Source organism: Sorex araneus, chromosome 2, assembly GCF_027595985.1.
Source record: "Sorex araneus isolate mSorAra2 chromosome 2, mSorAra2.pri, whole genome shotgun sequence".
NCBI classification, from domain to species: domain Eukaryota; kingdom Metazoa; phylum Chordata; class Mammalia; order Eulipotyphla; family Soricidae; genus Sorex; species Sorex araneus.
Window position 1 is genome coordinate 204,496,975 of NC_073303.1, and position 24,102 is coordinate 204,521,076.

General features: G+C 44.0%; 2 protein-coding genes and 1 long non-coding RNA gene across 3 annotated transcripts; 2 read left to right on the forward strand and 1 right to left on the reverse strand.

Annotated features, from left to right (window-relative positions):
- Positions 1-1,833: 1,833 nt before the first annotated feature.
- LOC129402222 (uncharacterized) lies at positions 1,834-2,969 on the forward strand. The gene is made up of 2 exons (XR_008628594.1): positions 1,834-2,086; positions 2,291-2,969. It is a non-coding gene; the product is annotated as an uncharacterized LOC129402222 (long non-coding RNA).
- Positions 2,820-16,962, reverse strand: PSMA2 (proteasome 20S subunit alpha 2). Its single transcript, XM_055127860.1, has 8 exons — positions 16,809-16,962; positions 13,299-13,375; positions 12,321-12,453; positions 10,071-10,193; positions 8,418-8,499; positions 5,082-5,155; positions 3,430-3,487; positions 2,820-3,144 (listed from the first exon to the last, which is right to left on the reverse strand). The coding sequence occupies exons 1-8, from the start codon at positions 16,847-16,849 to the stop codon at positions 3,028-3,030; spliced, it is 705 nt and encodes a 234-aa protein (XP_054983835.1). The 5' UTR covers positions 16,850-16,962; the 3' UTR covers positions 2,820-3,027.
- Positions 16,953-23,001, forward strand: MRPL32 (mitochondrial ribosomal protein L32). The gene is made up of 3 exons (XM_055127859.1): positions 16,953-17,084; positions 18,418-18,596; positions 22,717-23,001. The coding sequence occupies exons 1-3, from the start codon at positions 16,964-16,966 to the stop codon at positions 22,969-22,971; spliced, it is 555 nt and encodes a 184-aa protein (XP_054983834.1). The 5' UTR covers positions 16,953-16,963; the 3' UTR covers positions 22,972-23,001.
- Positions 23,002-24,102: the final 1,101 nt, after the last annotated feature.

Genomic DNA, 24,102 nt, shown 5'->3' on the forward strand with positions numbered 1-24,102 from the left:
TACTCTGGAGTAAACTATGCAAAGGACATAAGAGAAGGAGAAAAGCAGTATTTCACTTACAAATATAAATCAACAGTCTGATTTGGGGATAAGGGTGATTGACCAGGTGGAACAGAGCACAGAGAAGAGGTTAGTTAAAGATAAACACACAGGAATGTGAGTGCCTTGGGAGCACTATCATGGGTGTAACCCAATAAACCTAAACTCCCTGCAGCCAGAGAGAAACAACAAATCAGTGTAATCCTACACTTCTGGAAGGACTCAGGGGACCAGATGTGGTGCCTGGAATTGAAACAGGTTGACTGCATGCAAGGCAAGCGCTCTAGACTCTGTATTTAATATTGCTCAGGCGCTGGAGCACTGAAGGGTTTGATTCACAAATTCAATTAACAGATAAAAATTATTTAAAGGCCTTATCAGCAAATAGCATTAGATATAAACTAAGGTCAATGTTAGTCTTCATCAGAGTTCCCCTTCCCTTTTCAACTCAGCTCTCACATTATGACTTAACTTTTGGTGGGGGGAAGTATTTTCCAGAGGTCCTCAGGGCTTTCTCCTGGCTTTGCACTCAGGGATCACTCCCCACTGGTAGGGCTGGGGAGAACCGTATTGGGTTCTGGGAATCAAACTCAGGTGTGCAACACTACCCACTGTAATATCACTCTGCCTCAGAATCTTTGACATTTGCATATTTCATACCTAATAACTTTTATAAGCTTTTGTATTCTAGTTCTGGGAAGAGCTGAGAGATAGTAAAGAACAAGTGGAGTGGAACCAAAATTTTTATTTATCTGGTTTTGGGTTATTCCTGGCTCTGTGCTCAGAAATAATCCCTTGGACTTGGAGGGCCATATATGGTGATGGGATTGAATTGAGATGACTGACTTGAATTCAAGGCAAGTGCCTTATTTCCTGAACTGTCCCCAGCCCGGAGGTCTTCAGTTTGGCAGTAGCTTGGCAGCCAAACCCATCAACTGCCCCTGGCGCCCTGTAATCCCATCAACAGCCACCACCCAGAACTATAAAATAAAGCTCCTGGAAGAGAGTGATGCAGTTTCTTGCCCCCGCGCCTGGCTGTCTTCACCGGGCCCCTCGGAGTGGGGCAGGTTGAGTTTCCCTCCTGGCCCCGAGCAGAGCACCAGCAGCCGAAAACCTCTGGAACCCAGCCACAGCCATGCTCAAGGCCCCTCTCCACATGTTTGGACAAGCCTCACGCATGAAGGAACCAGCAGAGGAACCCAGGTGTGCGGGACCCAGGGCTGGGATCGCCAAGCCTGCTTGGATCAGGACTGGGCCTCTTCCAACCAGATACCCCCCTTTCCAGTAATTTGGGAGCCACAACCACAAACTGCCCCCATCAACGGCCAACATCCAGAGACTATAAAACCAAACTCCTAGAGCGTGTGCAGGTGCATCTTATAGCCTAGTTCTCCTCGGAGAACCTGGCAAGCTACCAAGAGTTTCCTGCCCGCATGGGAGAGACTGGCAAGCTCCTTGTGGTGTATTCATATGCCAAAAACAGTAACAATGATGGGTCTCATTCTCCTGACCCTGAAAAAGCCTCTAATGCGGCACTGTTGGGAAGAAAGAGTAAAAAGAGGCTGCTAAAATCTCAGGGATAGGATGAATAGAGACGTTACTGGGCCGGCTTGAGCAAATTGATGATCAATGGGATGACAGTGATAGTGATGTCTCTAGTCCAGAAACAAAAAATTAAAAGTAGTCTTGAGTCTCAGCGATATTAGAACAAAATTTATACTACACCAAAACAAATTATACTAAACATTGTACCTTCAGACCTTCACATTGAAAATAGACTTCGTTTTATTTATTTATTTTATTCAAGGTTTATATGGGTCTTGATTTTCAGTGATGGTTCTGATTCTACTGAGTATACATGACTGAGAGACTTAGGCGAGGGTTTTGACACTATCAGTTTTTTATTTCAACACTCCTATTCATCCCTGAGTCAGAAAGGGCTACCTAGGAGGTTCCTCTGAAGTTCATTTGCCTAATTAGTATGAACAAACCAACGGGAACCTGTAAACCCATTTTTATTTTATTATACCATATATTCCTTATGGAGGTCATTATTTTCATTTATTTATTTATTTATTTTGGCGCTTTTTGGGTCACACCTGACGATGCACAGGGGTTACTCCTGGCTTTGCGCTCAGGAATTACCTCTGGCCGTGCTCAGGGGACCATATGGGATGCTGGGATTTGAACCCGGGTCGGCTGCGTGCAAAGCAAACGCCCTACCCGCTGTGCTATCTCTCCAGCCCCGGAGGTCATTATTTTTAAAGTGTAACATTTTATTTAGAAGTTTTGAGGTGAGGAGAGTAATGCACTCAAGAGAAAGCAGAGTGAAGAGAGAGCCCCAGCACATATCCCAGCATTAAAAGTATGATGGGAAGAAAGCACACATCCCAAGCCGGGATATGTGGGAGTTTGTCCTTGGGCAACACAGGTGCCCAGCAGGACACATCTCATAGGCAGCACAGGAGCCATGAAGATTATGGTTTAGTTCTAGTTCTAGTTCAGCTCTCCAGGTACCTAGTAGGATTATGCTGATTCCATACTGAAGAGGTCCTAAAACACATCTCCGCTTGCTATCTCTCAGAAATTAGTGCGGGCCTGCATATTCTCCTAGTTCTAAAAGACTGGTGTTTACCTAAATCAGCACTGTGTTTTTCGAAGTATAAATAACACCTGGTAATTAAGAAGGTAACAAGATTTAAGAAAAACTGCATGGAAACCAAAATGATCTCACCATTCTGCTTTACAATGTAGTTTCCAGAAATTAACGATGATAAGAATCAGGAAATAACTATGGTAAATGTTTATTAACTCTTAAAATGCTTGAAATTGGGTTTAATAGTTTATTATGACTTATAACTGTCAATTTAAAAACATCCATCAAACCATGTAGAAATAAGTATGCAAAAAAGTCTGCGAAACAAAACATACTTTAAACATGTTTAAGTAGATAGATTATCTGAAATTCCAGATTTTCAGTTTTCATTATTATGCTATGGCAGCCAAGTAATCCTTAACTTCTGTTGGAGTAAGTCTCCTAAATCCAGCTTCATTGCAGATTCCAACTTCTATATTATCTTCTGTCATCTGCCCCTCAAAGCTTTCCTATTGAAGAAGAAGTAAAGATTAATTTTCCAACCAGTTAACCGTAAAATCATTTTAAACCCTATTGTAGTCCAGAGCCATAGTACAGTGGGGAGGGTGCTTGCCTTGCATGAGGCTGACCCGGGTTTAATCCCTGGCATCTCACATGGTCCCCAAGCACCATTAGGAGTGATCTCTGAGTGCAGAGCCAGGAGTAAGCCCTGAGCACACTGCAAGGTGTGCACCCCCCATATATATATATAAAAAAACCATATATATATATATAAAATAAGATCTTGAAATAACCTTTAGGGTTAAGATGGCTGTATGAATGGCATCTTCAAGCTCCAGGTCTTCATTATATCTAAAGAATTTTTAGGGAAAAAGAGAAACAATGATTCATTGCAGTGATATACATTAGGACTAGCTGAAGAGTTGTAACAATTAGAAAAAAAGTCTAAACACTCTAAAAAATACCAAGTTACGTTCTTTTAGTCACCTCATTGAGAAAGCTTTGGTCTCCTGAGTACTGCTTGTGAAGACTACCCTACCACCCCAAATTTATGTTACATGAAAACTGTACTGAAAAGATCATCCCTTGGTTAAAGTGTTAATTCAAACTTTTTCTACTCAAAAGCTAGGACTTAAAAAAAAAAAATCTCTAAAGAGATCCATTAGCCACAACTTTTCCGGGATATCCAGTCCTGGCTGAGACCTCTGGGGCAATCTTGGGAGATGCCCCAACAGATGCTGCCATACCTCTAGCCAGACTGCCTAAATATTCTGCAATTTCTGGAGTGCACTGTCATGCCCCATGCCCAAACTATACAATAATAATATCTCTGATGGAGCACAGCAGATTGAATAGGAACGTATGTAGAAACCGACTAATCTCGACCAACAAAACCATTAACACAAAAGGCTTAACTTGAAATAACAGTTTAGTGAAGCTGCAGATATAAACAATGTCCCCACGATGTGATACTACAATTTTTACAAATTTTCTTTTAAAGAAATACTTTTTGATCATCCTGTTAGCCGGTTATGGGTAACAAGCAATATAAAATAAATTATATGGCCCTGTTACGGTGGCAGGCCTGAGGGATGGTTGGGAAAACGCAGACACTGGTGGAGGGAACGTGACTGGTGGTGGTAGTGGGGTTGAATACTGAACACCTGTAACAAATCATCATGAACGACTTCATAAAACACGGTGTTTTAAACAAAGTACGTGGGGGGGAAAAAAAAGATGGGGATTATTTTGATTAGAGTCTAGACTGCAAGCCAGGAACAAGTGAGAGCAAGGTTTTTATGAGGATGTAATACCCGATTTTTTACATAATGTGGCTTTTTCTTCACATATGTATCATGGGCTACAGAAATAGGTCACTGTGCTGAGCCTATTTGTGTGGAAGGCCGGGGTTTGATCCCTAGTATTTCAGGGTCCCCTGAGCAATGTCAGAAGAGAATCCCAAGCAAACCCAGAAGTAGGCCCCAGCTCTGTCACACTATTAATAAAAATAAAAAACACTTAAATTATTAAAAACTTTCCCTTGCTATTTTTTTTCCAAAAGATGGCAGAAGAAATTAAAAAAGACAAACTTGGGGGCTGGAATGATAGTACAGCATATAGGGAGCTGGTCAAGTATTCAGCGAGCCCAGTGTGATATCAGTACCACATATGGTCCTCCAAGTCTGCCAGGAGTGATCCTGAGCTCACCTAGATGTGGGACCCCAACCCGCAAAAAACAACCATATAGCAAACCACCATGAAACATAGAAAGATAACAATAGATGAGTATTATCCCTTAACCTACAGAAAGCTAAAAAGTCAGGGAGGAAACAGTTTGCTTGATTTTTAAGAAGGCTCACATACAGATCAATACTCATTATTAAATTAGTTTAAGAGAGCGGAAACTTACAAAGTAAGCTTCCTAATTAATCTAGTTAAGGTTTACCTCTTTTCAAGGAAAGTTTTTCCATTCACATAGTTCTTCCCCATGGCTGTGGCTTTCCATGCAAAGTAAGCTCCCTAATTAGGAAAAAAATAGATTTTACTATGTTAATATCGTATCACATTACTGTCATTTTGTTTTATTTTATTGAATCACCGTGAGACAGTTACAAGCTTTTATGTTTGGGTTACAATCCCACAATGATCAAACGCCCATCTCTCCACCAGTGCACATTCCTCACCACCAATATCCCTGGTATACCCCCCCTTTCCCACCCTCCCCCTGCCTCCATGGCAGACAATATGCCCCATACTCTCTCTCTACTTTTGGGCATTATAGCTTGCAACAAACACTGAGAGGTCATCATGTTTGGTCCATTATCTACTTTCGGCATGCATCTCCCATCCCAACTGGTTCCTCCAGCCATCATTTTCTTAGTGATCCCTTCTCTATTCTATCTGCCTTCTCCCCTCTGCTCAGGAAGCAGGCTTCCAGCTATGGGGCAATGATGTTATTCTATACTCCATAAATGAGTGCAGTCCTTCTATGTCTGTGTCTCTCTTATAGACTCATTTCTCTTAGCATGATACTCTCCATGTCTATCCATTTATAAGCAAATTTCAGAACTTCATCTCTCCTAACGGCTGCTTAGTATTCCATTGTGTAGATGTACCAGAAACTTTGTAGTTTGTGCCTAATCTCTAAGGTCATAGAAGAATTTACTAGAATACCACAATAATGCATTTTCAGGGAGAGAGATGGAATCCCAAGCGGGACTCCGGGAGCCTAGGGGCTACTCATGAAGACACTTGGTCAACGGGACTGTGGCTCAACATAAATGTACAAGAATGTGGTGTTAGTTGGGCTCTATGGTACTAGGGACCACAAGGGCCACACCAGCAATGCTCAGAGGACCATGTGGTACTGAGGATCAAACCAGGATTGAATGCACAGACATATCTACCCTGTAAAATATACCCAACTCCTAGAAGATTTTGAAAAAATATTAGAGAAGGGTTGAGACAATGGTGGAGGGAAGCAGACACTTTGTAGAAGATGTGGTGTTGGAATGCTGTATGGATAAAATTCTATCATTAGGGACCGGAGAAATAGTACAGTGAGTTGGGCGGTTTGTCTTGCACGCAGCCGACCAGAGTTCCATCCCCAGCATCCAGTATGGTCCCCCAAGCACCGCAGGAGTCATTCCTGAGTGCAGAGCTAGGAGTAATCCCTGAGCATCACTGGGTGTGAACCAAGAGATAAAATAAATTCCATTATTAGCAGTACTGTAAGCCATGATGCCTCAAAAGAAAACAAAGCAAAAAACAAAAAAGCGGAACAACTAAACAACCCCCCAAAACAAAAGGTAAGAGGAAGTGGGGAGACAGCCCCAAGGGCTGGCCTGCATGCCTAGCTCATACAGGGTCCAGGCTCCATTCTAGGCACCTGACAGCTTCCCTGGCTCAAGAGAAAGCTAGCACCCAGGTGACCCCCAGCAGAGCCGGGGAGCCCACCAAACACAAAACAGATTAGAGAAAAAAGAACAAAGAGACGTGAAGAAACTTGTAATTTTCTCAAATATTTACTCCTATAAAGACCCATCAACTTGCATACTTCAAATATGCAGTTTATTATATACCTTTAATGTAAAAATACCAGTCACAAGATACAGATTGATTTAAAGTACTAGTCAAGAACAGTAGTTTAGGAGGCCTGAAGGAATCATGTAGGGCATCAGGTAGGGCACTTGTCTTACATAGGGCTGACTGTGTTCATGACCCAGCACAAGCACTTCGAGCTGTGGCCCAAACACCAAGACCAGGCAATGAACAAATCTGTCATCTACATCTGAAAATTAGTGACCAAATCTTTATCATAGGTAAATAAGTGAAAAGAGCTTTTCATAAACAAATGTTCAAGAGTTTTGCTGTTTTATGATGCTCAGCAAAAGCAGCAATAATGTCATGTTGTTCACCTTACTGGCCGCACAGTATATGTACACAGAAAAAAAAATACTGAAAGAAATATACCAATATATTTTAGTCTTTCTTTTCTGGGTTTTGGGGCCACATCCAACGGTGCTCAGGGGTCACCTCTGGCAGGGCTCAAGAACCATGAACACTACTGGGGATCTTGACTGCATGCAGGGCAAACACCTTAATGGTGGTACTATTTCTCTGGCTTCCCAATATAGTTTAAAATAAATGATTACCTCTTAGGTACAACAGACAAAAAAGGACAAATGATAAAACTTGGGTTCTGCTCCCTACTGATGAGGATAATTGCGGCCTTGTCACTGAGCTTCAGAAGCTCAGAGATGAGTGTTAGAGACAGTACAGCAGATAAGAGTGCTTGCCTTGTAAATGGCCAGTCAGGGTCTGATCCCTGCCAGCCCATATATTCTCCAAGTCCTGCCATGAGTAATTCCTGAATGGAGAGCCAGGAGCAAACAACAGGGTGAGGCCCCCAAACCAAAACCAAACAAAAAACCCAATCAACCTAACAAACAAAAAGCTCAGCTATGTTCAATGATGGGAGCTGTCAGATTTCCCCAAATAACTTCTTTTTTCTAATTTAAGCAACAAGCAGCAAAATGTTATCCTCTCAGTTTTCTTTTTCAGATTAGAATTTAAATTTAGTCAACTTTTAATTATCTAGCAATCTACAAGGATCAGTTCTGTATCTTTTCTTCTGGTTACTGGAGTGACAGATAAGGATCATTTGTATCCTCTATAAAACTTCAATTCAGATACCAGTCTCCAGCTTTAGAGCAGATAAAACACACATACTGTAAATCACAGAATTTAAGACAGTTTAGTAACATCAGTGCCTGTACAGGAAGAGTTACATTTAAGCTTCCCAAGATTTAACTAGAGCAGAGAGAGACACTCAATTCTAGATCAAAAGATTTAATTATACTTTGCGAAGTAAAAAAATTCCAGGGATTTAGATTTGGTAAAAACTATTTTAACAGTGTATGAAATGAATGACATGACCAGAGAGGGCAGAATATAGCTTTATCAGAAAACTAAATTTCCAACATCCTAAGTGTGCAAATGAAAATATACTTTATACTTTCTTAAAACCTAGAGACAATGATACTGCAGAATTTTAAGCATTTTTGCAATTTTTATGTTTTTGGGAAACCCTGTGCTCAGAGGTAACTCCTGGAGGTGCCAGGAACCAAACCAGGTTTACAGTTGAAGTGGTGGCAAACAGTCAAAGCACCCTACTTCCTCTGCAATCGGTCTGGCTCCTTGATTTCTATTTTTGTTTAGATAATCTAGTCATCAATAATCACTTAAAAAAAATCTCCTAAATACATGTAAAGGTACTTACAGATGGATCTGACTGAAATAAATACGGTCGTCCCTCATTCCAACCACAAATAAGTAAAGAAACACCAAAAGGACGAACACCACTGCAGAAACAAAATGAAAATTATGTGTCATCATAGTGTTAATGACCAAAGGGGAAGTCAGAACTACAGAACATCAGGAATTTGCCTTGCCCGAGGCCAATCCGGGTTCAATGCCTGGCATCCCGTACGGTCCCCCAAACACCACCAGGAACAGCTCCTGAGTGCAGAGCCAGGAGAAACCCTGAGCATCGCTGGGTGTGACCCAAAAAGCAAACAAAACAAAACAAAACAAAAAAGGGAAGAATCAAATAAAGAGTTCACATAAGACACATTATCAGGGAAACAATCAGATTTTTAAGTTTCTTAAGTTATTTACTGTAGATGCCCATTATGTTTCTTTAAATTTTCAGTGTCAATGTACAGATTTGAGAATACTTTCATAAATTAACTGATTTCAGAGTCCTACTGCTGTATATTAATAACCCCTGTACTATCTCTTTGGCCTCAAAAGCACAACTTTCAATATATTTAGCTTTCCCATGGGCTTTATTATTAGCAGCTAATTTTATAATACCTTTTCACATTATATCTGAACTCAAGAATAGTGGAGTTAAAGTAAGACTAACATGTCACAGAGTTTGTTTTCATTGTGTGCCTGCAGCAAATAATTTCCATCTGGAAGGATAATTTGGAAGCAGTGATATCTGCTCATAAAGAAGTATCATAGTCACTGAAAAATGAAGTCTGTCAATCTAGAGCTGCCTTTTTTGCTATTTTACGAATAGCAAGAAAACATTCCCATTTTTTCCTTAAAATATTCTACATCTAATGAAAGAAACAATCATCACTATTAATTTTCTCTACTTATTAGTAAGCAAAACACTACAAGTCCTATTAATTTATTAATTTATCCATCCATCTAAGTTTTCAAAATCTTAGTTTATGTGTAATCAATTGTTTTGTGCAGAAGTAGGCATTGGTCAAAATAAATTTTTTAATTATTTGATGTTATTCTTAGAGATACAAATAGACTTAAAATATTAAGTCTTAACAAATATGTTTAAGAATTATAGTTCAGTTTTTATTAAACTCTAGGCTATAGAATTCTTCTTCATGAAGCAAATGTGTATCTCTCACAGTTGTGATGTGTGAGATTTGTCAGAAAATGGTATAGTAAAATTGACATTTTTCTTTTTCTCTTGCTGGCAATGATTAGAAACATACCGGTTAGAAATAAAAAATACATGTTCTCTCTTTCAAGCAGCCCATATACAGTCTTGAATGGTAATTATCAAGGCTATTCTAGGAGTACCTGATAATCTACGGAGAGTTTCCTGCCCTCACCTCACTGGAGAGCCTGGCAAGCTTCCCGTGGCGTATTCATATGCCAAATACAGTAACAATGATGGATCTCATTTCTCTGACCCTGAAAGAGCCTCTAATGTGGCACTGTTGGGAGACTGCTAAAATCTCAGGGCTCGGACGTTACTGGGCCCGCTTGAGCAATTCGATGATCAGTGGGATGACAGTTATAAAGTGATTAGTAAGCAAATAAGAGGGTTAAGAAGTCATGCATTTTCATCTGTGACAAAAAGTGGATCTATCACAACTTGAGGAAGAAAGTCACTCACCCTGACTGGGTGTACTCTTGCATCACAGAAGCCACCCTCTGCACCAGCTGAGCTGTGGGAATGGGCTCCTGGTAAACAAGATAGTACTGCTGAGCTAATTTCCGGGCTCTGTGCACAAGCACTCTAAAGAAGAAACATTTAATTAATTAAGACACACTCCCTACAAACCCTTCTGTAGCCATACAATGAGCAGCACAAGTTTTACATGCATCGCTTCCACAGAGCTCAAAGCTAGTCTGAAACAGACAGACATGGAGTTCAGGCATTTTTCTTATGGCCTCCTAGCTGTGCTCATGGCTCACACCTGGCTCTGTGCTCAGGAATCATTCCTGGTGGAGATCAGTGCTGGAGTCTAAACCCAGGTTAGCCACAAGCAAGGCAAGCGCCTTACCTGCTGTACTATCTCCCATCCTGTCTCCTAATTTTCCCTACTAACTGTACTATAAAAAGTACTGCAGAGGGGCTGAAGTGATAGCACAGCAAGTAGGGCGTTTGCCTTGCACGCGGACAACCCAGGTTCAATTCCCAGCATTCTATATGTCCCCCAAGCACCGCCAGGAGTATTCCTGAGTGCAAAGTCAAGAGTAACCCATGTGCATTGCCGGGTGTAACCCAAAAAGAAAAATAAAAAAGTACTCCAGAGATGAAGTAACAAAAAACAAAACAAAAACCTACTTGCCTACCTGTAATTAACAAATATAAATATTTGTTGAAAGACATGGATTTTATTTCCTAAAAATGAAGGGCTGGAACACAGCACAGTGGGTAAGGTGTTTGCCTTGCACGCAGCCAACCCAGGTTTGATTCCTCCGTCTCTCTCGGAGAGCCCGGCAAGCTACCGAGAGTATCTCGCCCACATGGCAGAGCCTGGCAAGCTATCTGTGGCGTATTCAATATGTCAAAAACAGTAACAAGTCTCATGGTGGAGATGTTACTGGTGCCCAGACGGGCAAATCGATGAACAACCGGATGACAGTGACAGTGACTAATCTAAAAAAATAGCAAGATAATAGGATTTTCCACTACCACCTCATCTACCACTATTCTGAACTATGTACCTTATCTCTGTGTATAATACTCATGCCCCGACTCTCTAATTTCAGTGGTCACACACTGTAATATTCCTTTTATTCAGCGTAACAGGATTCATTCTAGTGAATTCTGACCACTTTCCACTGACACGCCTTTTTCTTACTCATTAAAATTTATGAAAACAAAACCAATGCTACACAAACACTAACCATGAAATAATTATTATTTTGTTAAATAATAAAGCTGTCACTCTCTTTCAATTTGCTGGCACCTTGATGTAAAAATAATCTCTTTTCCTGTGAAATATACATAAGTGATCACGAGACTATTTGTATCCTGATTAACTGCCATACTCAGCAGTTTTACCATCGCCTCGGACAATTTTGTTCTTTCATTAAAAACAGGACTATTGTAAAATTAACTCTGTATGTGAATGCTTTCTTTAACTACCTGACCTTTTAAAGGGTTGGGGCATAAGAATTATACAGAGATAAGGTGCACAGTTCAGAATAATGGTATATGAGGTGGTAGCATCTCCACACCTGGTGATGCTCACGGAACCATATGGAATGCCAGGGATCAAACCTGGGTGGGTCACATGCAAGGCAAACGGCCTACCTGCTGGACTGTTGCACTGACCCTTGTGACCCTTTAGAAGCATTTTATTACAGTATGTATCACTTTGTTTTAAAAACATGTTATAGAGCATCAAAGGTGCTGCTGAACCAAGTCCTGGGACCGTGAAAGAATTGTGATAAAGACAAAAAGCAAAAAACACCAAGAGAGAAAAGGAGTAAACACTGCACTGGTCTCCTTTTAATAACTGTGATATTGAACTGTTCTCCTTCAAATAATTCTCTTTTTTCCTTCTTTCTTTGAGCCACACCAGGACCAGGCTGGTACTCTGGTCCCTGGCTTGGCATTCAAAGATCACTCTTGGCTGTGCTGGTGGGATCATGTATACGGTGCCAGGGACAGAACCTGGGTTGGCCACACACAAGAAAAGTGCCTTACCTGCTGTACTATCTCTCCTGCTCCAATTCTTAATCCGTCCTTTTCAGGCAAACTAAATCTAGCAGTCAATGTGGCTACTGTTCGTAAGCAAAATACAAGAGGCAGAGCTGGGAGATTAAAAAAATTGCCCTTGATTTTTCTCTTCAAATAGATTATAAGCAATTTATGTGGTGACAAGCAAAACAACAAAACAGTATAAAGTACCTGTAATCTGGGCCCATACCACTATACACCAAACCTATATGCTTGGTAATTGGTTCCACTTTGTGAACACTTCGCTCATCATACAGAATAGATTTCTGTTTCTTCTCAGTTGCCAATACCACACCATTTGCAGCTTAAAAAAAGGCAAAAAATACAGCGTAAATGTTTAATCATTTAAAGGCTACTTCAAAAAACATTTTCTAATTACGGATGCATTTCATCCAGACTCCATTTCCTCTAATTTTAGAACTATTTTAAAATACAAAAGTCATCTTAGAAACAGACATTCAATTTTTCCCTTACTGTATCAATGCTTTCCCCAATTCAATGCTTATCAACCATTTTTTATTGTGTTCCACCTTTGACCGTGTTTACTTCCTGTGGGCCCTCATCAACTGGCTGACCACCAAGTCTTGTGCAATAGACCCCAATTTACTTGATTTTCACCTAGGGCTTCCTTGGAATATCCCAGGGCCCAGTCAGGCCAGCCCTAGTTGAGAAATGCTGATATTACAGCAAGAAATCTCTATAGCTGTTATTAACGTTTCTTAAAATGTTCTAGGACACTTACGAATCAAGATGCTCTCTCCTACCGTTTTTATCACTTAAAGTCAACAATTTCAGACTTTTCTTATAAGGTATCTTTTAGATTGCTCCATAATATACTTTCCCTAAATTATAGTTATGTTAAAAACTACTATACAACAAATGACATGTAAATGGTGGGAAAACAAAATGATACTCAGATTTCTAAGTTCTAAGACTATTTGTGGACTATCACATAAAATAAAAATGACCATATTTTCAAGAAAATAAATCTTACCCATCTTCTTAGGTTTATTGGTTCATTTCTTTAAACTTCAAAACATTAGAAATCAACAAAATGCTACCTCTTGATCATAAAGCTCTTAAAATTACTAATTAATTACAAAAGAACATTAGGCCAACTATTCAAAAACGATTGTTGCCTTTCCTTACCTTTAATCCCCACAGACGGGGCTCCTCCAGCCACAGCAGCCAAGGCATACTCAATCTGGACAAGTTTACCAGATGGGCTGAAAAAGAAAGAATGCTGTTTGCTAATCACATCTTTCTCACATACCTATAATGGGGACATCAGTGAGAGCAGATACTTGTCAAATTCACTCATCAGACACTAAGGAAAACAAGGTGGGCTTTATTTTTATTTTGGGGGGAGTTCTAACTGTACTCAAAGATCACTTCTGTGCGGCCAGGAGACTGTGTGGAGTGGGAATCAAACTGGAACTGGCCGTGTGCCAAGGTGTCTTAGCCCCTGTCCCACGTCTCTGGCTCTCCAAGATGGGTCTTAAATCGATCATGATGGCTGAGGGAAAGAGAACACTAGGGTCTCTGTCTTGCATGAGTGGTTCTTTTCTGTCCACCCTGAACTCTGCAGAGCCCTCTACATCACTGCTAGAGTCCTGAAAGCCCCCGGCACCACTGGGGTGGACACGGTTACCCCAGCACCAGAACATCCTGCCGTTTGGCAAATACAGCCAGGAGTGACCTGTGGACTGCCCAGTATTGCTTGGGAAGTCACCCCTAGCCTGCCAAATTATCACAAAGTTGTACAGAAACTTTTCTGAGCAATCTGAACATGTTCACAGTGAAGCTCTGATTATTACTTAAAGCAGCACCATTACTGTTGCTCATCTGTCCTTAAGATTCTGACCAACCCCGACACTCCAGCCACCTGGAGACTGCTATCCTGTTTGTAAATCGGGTACAGGATTTTGAAATAGTGTGACTATTTCAAAAGGCTGTCGTAAAGATTAAGTGGTACCTATGCAATTAACAGTAAATAAACAGTAAACAATAATGCTATTAGGAACATTTAGATTTGTGTAAAAAAGAAAGGCAAGTATTTCACATGGATAGTGTTGGACACAAGGCCCAAGATCTAAGTATAAACCATAACAAAGTTCTATGTAAAACTTTTGCTAGAAGTAGATTACAAGCTGGTTATATCTAACAGATCTGAGCTCATAGGGTTCGTACCAGACTAATTTTTTAGGACATAATTTATTTCAACCTAGCTCCAAGCATCTTTAACATCAGAGACCAATCATATAGAAAAAAAATTTTCCGAGCAAATGCAGTTCGTCCAAAGTAATACAACTAGAATCATATAGTCTACTACTAAAAAAAAAAAAATCTTGACTTTTGGATTGTCATCTATTTTATCTTCATAACGTTACAAATAGTCTCTCACTCACGTTTCTATCGAACCATCACACTTCGCTGCCCAGACTGCTGTGAGAATGAACCAAGCCCTTTGTTAAGCAAAGTCTCGGTGTGGAATGTATTTCATTACCGCCTTTCAATCCTTAGGAGATATTCTCCATCTGGAATCAGGGAAGCTACACCGACCACTCAGAGTAGAAGCCCATGCGCTCCTGCCTCATACACCAAAAACCATTTCCCTCTGTGATTGATCAATGTCATCGATCAGGTCATCAGCTGATTTTTATTTTTTAAATTAAAAAATATAATTGGGGGTGGTGCTGGGTATGTACGCCATACTTTGTTGGGGACTGGATGTGGGGCCTTGTCTATACCCAACCCACTGAGTTCTCTCCCTAGCCCTGAATTATATTTGTCTCCCTTAAAGGAGTCAGGTCTACTCAGCCACTATTCTATACATAACCTAGAAGTTGTTGAGAGGTATAATCTAGATCTATCTAAAAAAATAGGTCTATAACAGCAGTTCAAACAGTCCTAAATTAGAGATTTAGCTGAGATGAGCATTTAAATTGAAGTTGTTTGTCTTTAGTGGTCACTATTTCAGTTCCAATCATCACATCATAACTTTATCCAGTCTACTCAGCTTCCAATTATTATTCAGTATCCAGCCCAAATATTTGGGTGGGGGGAGGGAGGAAAACACTTGAAGAAGTGTAAACTTAACCTTTTTTCTATTCCCTTACCTGAGTATACTTTTACCATGGCACTTAAAACAATTCTTTGGCCACACCCCACAGTGCTCAGGGGCTACTCCCGGCGAAGGCTGGAAGACCATATGGGTGCCAGGGATCGAACCAAGGTTAGCCATGTGCAAGGCAAATGCCCTACCCACTGTACTATTACTCCAGCCCCATCGTGGCCTTTTTCTCCGCGGAAGTCCACAAATCTGTGGAATCACTAGGTGACCGATCATCTTTGGTTTTCACTATCCATTTTCCTGTGCCAAAGCACTAGCCTCTCTACCTGGAATACGCTCCAGCGTCACTCTCTGAACCCTGCCACGCCCCACGGTTAAATCTTAAATCCTGCAATAACGTCTTGTTTCATTCTATTTACGCCTGGTGATGCTCAGGGATTACCCCTGCCCTGCACTCAAGGGCGAATCCTGGTGGGGCTGGCTGCGTGCCAAGCCAGGGCCTCGCCTGCGGTACGGGTAGGTAGGCCCGCTTTCTGTTTCACTTCCCACCGGGGCCGTCGGACCGCTCCGGCCTCACGCCAACTCTGAGCTTCTGTCCTTTCCTTTGAGAGATGCTCTTCCCCGTCCCGAGGGCCTTCCACCGTGGCAGCCCTTCCTACCTCTGCATCTTCAAATAGCTGGTTCTTCCTCACCCTCAAACAGCAGCCTTTCCTGACTGCATCATCTAAAGCCACAGACATTCTCGCCCCTCTCCGTAGAAAAGTTCCCGAAGAAGGTGAAGACAATTTCCAGAACACAGTAATAACCATCGGACGCTTTACTATCAGACTCTCCACACAAATGCAATTCACAAAAGCACTCACCGTGCAGCTGATCGCTTGCACAGCTAGCAGTTTACAAAGGGGTGGCTTTGGGCACACCTGGCAGTGCTGGAGTCTCCAGGACACGCTCCCGACCAGGGGAGTGCGCGCCCGAACGCGCCCCTGGTCGGAGACGTGCCACGTGTGTCCGAGTGCGTGTGTGTGTGGGGGGGCGAGTGGGCCGGAGAAGGGCCGGTATGTCAGGGACGGCGGAAGTGGCCACGCAGGGCGAGGGTGCAGGTGCGGCCCCTCAGCACCCGCGGGCGCCGCGGGGATACCCGGGGCGGGGGGCGGTGCTGGGTCACTGCAGGGCCGAGACCCGGTCCCGCGCGCGGAGACCCCAAGAGAGCCTCCAGTTGGCACGTTGGCGCCGCAGCGCCGTCCCGGCCGCGCGCCGGGGCAGGCCGGGCTGACTCAGCAGCGCTCCGGCCGCGGAGAGGCGCGTCTCCCGGGCGGGCCGGGCGGGCGCCGCCCCGAGCCCCTGGGGGCAGCAGGGCCGCCGGCCGGGCAGGACGCGGGGCCCAGGACCCGCGGGACTCGCTCCGGTCGGGCGGGACGCGGCCTCCCAGCCCCCCGCCCCGCGGCGCGTGACTCGCACGGCCCGGCCGCGCTCCCTCCCGCAGCGGCCCTCCGGAGCGCCGCGGGGTTGTCCGGCCGCGCGAGGAGGCGCCCCCGGGGCGGAGTCCGCGCAGGCCGGCGGCGCGGTGCGGCGGGGCCGCGGCTCACCTGAAAGTGGTCAGCGAGAAGCTGTAGCCGCGCTCCGCCATCTTCCCTCCGCGCCCGGCGTCGCGCCCCGCGCCCGCTTCCGGCGCTGTCCCCGCCCCCTCGCGCTCTGATTGGGCGCGGGCGCGCAGGCTCGGGGCTGGCCGCGGGCGCACGACATGGCGCCGGCCCTGCTGGTGCTGCGGGCCCCGACGTGGCCGGCCGCCCGGGCGCTGCTGCGGAGCTGTTGGCGGAGCCTGCTGCCCGCGCTCCCGCCTGGCCCGGCCGGCCCGCCGTGCGGTAGGTGCAGACGCCGCGTCGGGCCGCGCGGCCTCGGCCCTGGGAGGGGATCGCTCCCCTCGGCGCTCCCCGCGCCCTCCCGCACCGCCTGGCTCCGGGCGCGGCGGCGGGTCGGCCGCTGGGCACCTGCTCCCTCGGCGCCCCGCGCCCGGCCGCCCCGAGTCCCGCACCCAGTGCCGCGTGCGGCGCTTCCGGGAGGCTCGTCCTGCGGGAGCGCCCAGAGGCGGGCGGGGTCGCGGTGCGCGGGTTGGGGGGGGTCCCGGGGCGGGCGGGGTCGCGGTGCGCGGGCTCGGGGGTCCCGGGGCGGGCGGGGTCGCGGTGCGCGGGTTGGGGGGGTCCCGGGGCGGGCGGGGTCGCGGTGCGCGGGTTGGGGGGTCCCGGGGGCGGGCGGGGTCGCGGTGCGCGGGTTGGCTGCGGGGGGCCCCGGGGGTGGGGCGGGGTCGCGGTGCGCGGGCTGGCGGGGGACGGGGTCCCGGGGCCCCGGGGCGGGCGGGGTGCGGCGCGGGCCTGCCCGGCGTCTGAGGGAGAAGCGGGCTCGTGCCGGGAGGGGACGGGTCCGGCCCCTTGGTTCGGGCCTGGCGGCAGCCGCACACAGGTCCAGGACCGCTCCTGGCCGCGCGGAGCCGGCCTGTGGGGGGCGCGATCTACCCGTATTTTACTTTATGAACCAAGTCACTCAAAGGCCTTACCCACTGCAGAAGGAGAGCCGGACTTAGTTTGCCTCTAGGAAGAGGCCGAGAGGTAGCCGTGCTTTGGGGGATCTTAAGCTTGTTTGCAAACTAACCCGAAACTGCACGCCTAGTGCACAAATGAGGGCTACTCACTTAATCCAGCTTTGTGTGCTTAGGTGCCTCTCCTTTCTTTTCTTTTCCTTTTGGGTCACACCCCGCGATGCACAAGGCTTACTCCTGGCTCTGCACTCAGGATCACTCCTGATGGTGCTCAGGGGGCCTTATGGGATGCTGGCCTTATGGGATGCAAGGCAGATGCCCTCCCAGCTGTGCTGTTGCTCCAGCCCCACCTTTCCTATTTTTATTCATGTCAGCCGCTGAACCCCCTGAGAGTCTTTGAGTAAGGTGGCAGACTCCGTGGAAATTCGCAGATTCATTTCAGCAGGTCCTTCTCAAAGATCCTATTTGTTTGAAAAGTCTGCTTTTCAAGTTTACCTTTGAGCTGTATATTTTAGTAGCACAGGTTTCCTGTTAAGTGCCTTTTTAATATAATTTGTGACTTATCAATCACTGTAGATTATTAGGAATCTACAGTCATTTAGAAGCTAGTCATTGGCTAAACAAAAATACTCTATTTTTTATGTTCATGTTATATTTTGTAGGACCAGTATTAGCAGTCCAAAATCCAGCTATATTTACAGAACCAGCAAATGATACCAATGGAAATGAGATTTCCAGCCTTTTGGATAGTATCTTTTGGATGGCAGCTCCCAAAAATAGGCGCAGCATTGAAGTGAACCGGTGTAGAAGAAGAAACCCTCAGAAGCTTATTAAGATTAAGGTATTCATGTTGGCATGATTTTCCTCTTAGTGTCCTCTGGTTATATTCAGTTAGGTTACGGGTAAATTATTCTTAGATCTTACAGTTCTGCATTCCTTTACCTAAATAAAATAGAATATTTTTGTTTGTAGGAATGTCTGCTGCCTTAATACCAAAATATTAGGAAAGCAAGGTGGGAGTTCACGGTCTAGATACAGGATTGGTTGGAAACTGGGAACATTGGTGGCAGCAAATGTGCACGGGTGAAGGGCTGGGTATTTGGAAGGATTGGGTATTTGAACGTTGTGTGACTGAAACTCAACAATGATCTTGTAGCTGTGTATCTCATGGTAGTTCAATAAAAGATATTAAATAAAAAACTGTTACTGAGTCACAGGGCTATATTTAAAATCTGGAACCATGAAACCTGTTTGATTAAAACAGTAATATTTTATGGAGTTTGGTTGGAAGAATTTTTTTTTTTCTTTTTGTGTCACACCTGGCAATGCACAGGGCCTACTCCTGGCTCATGTACTCAGGAATTACTCCTGGCTGTGCTCAGGGGACCATATGGGATGCTGGGGATCAAACCCAGGTTGGCCTCATGCAAGGCAAATGCCTAACCCACTGTGCTATTGCTCCAGCTCCTGGTTGGAAGAATTTTAAGAATTTTAGGAATGCAATTTTGCACTGATTTTCCTGACTGCCTTCATTCTGAGTAAAAAGAGTAACTTCTAGTATTCATTTTCTTTATTGATCAGTTTCTATTAAGTCTGTTTTGCTAAGTACTTTGAATATTAAAAGAAGCACTAACTGTGGGTATCTTCCATGTTTCTAGTTGGACCTGAAGTTTAATTTCCAATGTAGGGGCTGGAGCGATAGCACAGCGGGTAGGGCATTTGCCTTGCATGCAGCCAACCCGGGTTCTATTCCCAGCATCCCATATGGTCCCCTCAGCACCACCAGGAGTAATTCCTGAATGCAGAGCCAGGAGTAACCCCTGTGCATCGCCAGGTGTGACCCAAAAAGCCAAGAAAAATTTCCAATGTAGCAGAGTTAAAATCACTAGCTAGTGATTTTACTAGCAAATGATTTGCAAGGTTATTTTAGAAAGTGAAATGGTTTATTTCACAGATGTTCCTTTGTTATTCTAATGAAATGTTTGAAGTCTTTTGATGCTCAGCTTACTCTGTACCTTATATTTCAGTATACCTTTAGTATATGTTAAAAAGAGCGTGTATAAGTGCCTTACTAAAACTGGGTGAATATGTATGAAAACTCATTAAAATACCCTCTTAACATAGCTGGGAAGTTTACTGTGACACTAAGGAATAATCAAATTTGATTTATTTTTATTTATTTATTTATTTATTTGCTTTTTTGGTCACACCTGGCTGTGCACAGAGGTTACTCCTGGCTCATGCATTCAGGAATCACTCCTGGCGGTGCTCAGGGGACCATATAGGATGCCGGGAATCGAACCCGGGTCGACCGAGTGCAAGGCAAACGCCCTACCTGCTGTGCTATTGCTCCAGCCCCTTGATTTATTTTTAAAAAGTATGACATATACTGAACCTGTAGTTAAGACAGGAGTTTTTTCTTAATCGAATCACCATGAATGACAAAGTTACAAAGATATTTATGACTGAGTGTCAGGCATACAGTGTTTCTACACCTATACCTTCTCCAGTGACCCATCAAGATCCCCAGTTTCTTTCCTACCCACCAGCCTGCCTTTATGTCAGGCACTTACCCCCTCCGCTGTTGTCTAGTGTTCCCTTCCCGAACTTATCTTTACCCCACTGCACCCCAGTAGCACGCTTCCTACTGAAGACCAGTCCTTCTGCTCTTGGTTTCTGTGCTCTTGCCTATGTTTCTTTTCAGCCCACGTGTGAGAGAGATCGTTGAGTCTGTTCCTCTCGCTCTGACTGGTTTCACTCAGCACGTTAACTCTTAAGATCCATCCTTGTAGCAGCAAATTGCATGATTTCATTTTTTTTTTAAAACGCCAAGTAGTTTTCTATTGTGTATATGTACCATGTTTCTTGTTCTTGGGCACTTGGATTGTTTCAGATTTTTGCTATTTCAAATAATGCTGCAGTGACATAAACATGCAGATGTCTTTTCTGCACTGTGCTTTTGGGCCCACAGAGTGGAATTACTCAATTCCTAGTTTTTTGTTTTTTTTTTTGAGGAATGTCCATGTTGTTTTATAAAAAGGCTAGGCCAGCCAGCATTCCCACTGGCAGTGTATGAGGGTCTCTTTTCTCTCCTACCCTTGCCAACACTGTTCTTTTTGATGGTGCCAGTCTGCTGTGAGGTGAAGATAGGAATTTTACTTACACTGTGCTGAATCAGGAGAAGCTCCTTTATTAATTTTTTATCATCTTGTTTTCCCGAGATTTGTTTAATGGAAAAGGTGAGCTCCTTGGTCCCATTGTAGATGTGACCAGTATGAATCATTACATTTTGTTTATAGACTCCTTACTTATTAGACGTTTAATACTTGAAGATGGGAGAATAGAGTGCCATTTTGCATAGATTTGACTGCTGTGTTAAGCCAAAGTGTACCAGATTCAGAGTAGATAGAAGTGAGTTCTTGTCCCAGTTTTTGTAATTTAGATTCAATATTGTTTTTCCTCAGTTTCTGTGTTTAGGTGGGATTGAATTAGATGGTGTATTGCCTCAGGTAGCATGAATAGTCCATTGTAAATTCACAAAAGTAATCTTTGGGGGCTGCTACTGCTGCTGGACACGTGTGTTTGTTCCATGGCCCTGAGCCACCTCCCTGCCTGACCACTTCCCCAGAGTTCCCCCAAAGAGACAGAGAGATGGGGGGATGGGGAGGCTGGGGACCACAGTCAGATGGTGAAAATGGCCCGTTTAATGCAGAGTTGCTAAGCATACTTCTAGAACATCTGAAGGGGGGCTGAGGTAAGGACTGGTGTGATTGGTCATTTACATAGATAAACATTTGGCAGAGGAAATTCTCGTAGGGAGATCTACTCAAGAAGACACTCTGTCTCCCAGGGACAACTACATTGCTTTTATGTTTCCCTCTAATTATATAAGTTATTATTAATACTTGCAGTTGTTTGGATAAACACAGTAAGAGACAAAGATCCATACACTTAATTCTCTGGGCTGAGAACTAGCAAGGCTTTTAACACTTTAGTTGTCTAGGCTCTGAGAGCAAGCAAGGCTTTTACCGTAAATCCCAGACTAAGTCCTCAGGCCAGTTCAGCTAGTCCTTCCCCATAGGGGTCCTGTCTCTTAGGTTATAACAGTTTTACATCAAGACCATTTATGCTTTCTAGAATGTCCCATTTCGATGCCGGGTAGTTTTGCCACTTGTTCCGGGTCCACCCCAGTCCCACGGCGGGACCTCTTTTTTGGGGTGTTAGGAACTACAGAAACTGAAGTCTGAGTCAAGTAGTTATGACCAAGTAATTATGCCCAGGAGTAGATATATTTCAGAGTCAATCACCTCCCAAATATTAGGAGCATAGGAGCATTAATGGTCTTTCTGTGTTTAACCAAAGAACATTGCTCAATAGTAAAATATTAAAAAGGCTATAGAGGAGGGGGCTAGGGGCGTGGGGGGGGCTAGGGGTGTGGGGGTGCGGGGTGGAGCTATACTGGGATTCTTGGTGGTGGAATATGTGCACTGGTGAAGGGATGGGTGTTCGAGCATTGTATAACTGAGACTTAAACCTGAAAACTTTGTAACTTTCCACATGGTGACTCAATAAAAAAAATTTTTTAAAAAGGCTATAGAGGAAATAGAAAAGCAGGTACAAACATAGAACACTTCAGATACAAAGCAGCACAAATAGAAGGACAGCATTACCAGAAAGTTTTGGCTTACAGGTAATTAATACTGACTTGGGGAACTGTGACAATGAGAGGTAAAATACAAGGGAAAGGTTACAGATAAACTTTAAGTTAGGGATGCCAGCAAGGGCATGTTAAACTTCTCTGGGAGGAAGAAAGGGGGCAATTAACTGATGAAGCCTAAAACACTTAGGGTTGATATTCAACAGTCCATGAAAGTTCAGTTGTAAGCATCATGCCTATAGGTAGGTAGTTGTGATTTATTTTGCCTGTTAAAGTGTTTTTTGATTTTGTTTTTGTTTTAAAGAACAATATAGACATTTGTCCGGAATGTGGTCACCTGAAACAGAAACACGTCCTCTGTGGCTTTTGCTATGAAAAGGTGCGCAAGGAGACTGCAGAAATCAGGAAACAGATCGGAAAGCAAGAGGGGGGTCCTTTCAAGGCGCCCACCTCAGAGACTGTGGTGCTGTATGCGGGAGAGACACCAACTGCACAAGATCAGGGCAAGAGGATCATCGAACGAGATCGGAAGAGACCATCCTGGTTCACTCAGAATTGATAATAAAGATGCTTTATGGATCTAAGTTCATGTGAAGGAGAAAAGACTTTTTGTTTTTATTTGTGCTTGTTTTAATATCAATATAGCTTAAAATACTAAGTTGTGGGGCTGGAGCGATAGCACAGTGGGTAGGGCGTTTGCCTTGCATGCGGCCGACCTGGGTTCAATCCCCGGCATCCCATATGGTCCCCCAAGCACTGCCAGGAGTAATTCCTGAGTGCAAAGCCAGGAGTAACCCCTGAGCATCGCTGGGTGTGACCCAAAAAGCAACAACAACAAAAAAATACAAAATACTAAGTTGTGTCTGGATGATTTAGGGAGTTCTGAATCAATGGAAATGTTTGTTTATGTAAACCTCAATGGATTAATGTCTACTACTGTACAAGGCTTTAAGTACACAAAATTTACACAACAGAAAAATTAAGCAACTTAAAATTCATTGCAAGAATTAAGTGTTTTCCGGGCTAGAGTGATAGCACAGCGGGTAGGGCGTTTGCCTTGCACGCAGCCGACCCAGGTTCGAATCCCAGCATCCCATATGGTCCCCTGAGCACCGCCAGGGGTAATTCCTGAGTGCATGAGCCAGGAAAGACCCCTGTGCATTGCCGGGTGTGACCCAAAAAGCAAAAAAAAAAAAAAAGAAGTGTTTTCCTACTGGGTTTTTTTTTGCCACACCCACCTCTTGTGCCTACATGAATAAGACTCTGTATCCATAATTGACCTTTATTATAGTGAGATGAAGCGACATGGTGGGACATTTCTTTCTTGGGATTTTGTAGTGATTCTGTAATACGTCATGTTAACATTCTGTCAAAGTATGGCGACTGATTTCATGAGATATAAATACAACTATAGTATGTTGAAGTGCTATTTGGTCACCACAGATCCTTAACAGTTCCAAAGATTTGGAATCCCTCTAAACACTTCGACTGGATCTAAGAATAAAACTGAGATTCTGTAGGAATTGGTTGTTTGCATTTTCTTACCAGGTAGTTCTGTGTGGAATGATTTTGTTTTGGTTTTGGGGCCACACCCACACAGGGCTTACTCCTGTCTCGTTGTGCTCAGGGGGCTATATGGGTGCTGGGGTTTGAACCTAGGTTGGATGCATGCAAGGCAAGCACCCCACAT

What these genes read in the sequence shown, in the direction of transcription:
- PSMA2 (XM_055127860.1), bottom strand. Translation starts at nt 16,849, where the DNA reads ATGGCGGAGCGCGGCTACAGCTTCTCGCTGACCACTTTCAG. An exon ending in AAAACTTTCCTTGAAAAGAG is followed by an intron (nt 3,488 to 5,081) that starts GTAAACCTTAAC and finishes AAAATTCTTTAG; the next exon opens with ATATAATGAAGACCTGGAGC. An exon ending in CAGCCATCTTAACCCTAAAG is followed by an intron (nt 3,145 to 3,429) that starts GTTATTTCAAGA and finishes CTTCTTCAATAG; the next exon opens with GAAAGCTTTGAGGGGCAGAT.
- MRPL32 (XM_055127859.1), top strand. Translation starts at nt 16,964, where the DNA reads ATGGCGCCGGCCCTGCTGGTGCTGCGGGCCCCGACGTGGCCGGCCGCC. An exon ending in CCCGGCCGGCCCGCCGTGCG is followed by an intron (nt 17,085 to 18,417) that starts GTAGGTGCAGAC and finishes TATATTTTGTAG; the next exon opens with GACCAGTATTAGCAGTCCAA. An exon ending in AGAAGCTTATTAAGATTAAG is followed by an intron (nt 18,597 to 22,716) that starts GTATTCATGTTG and finishes TTTGTTTTAAAG; the next exon opens with AACAATATAGACATTTGTCC.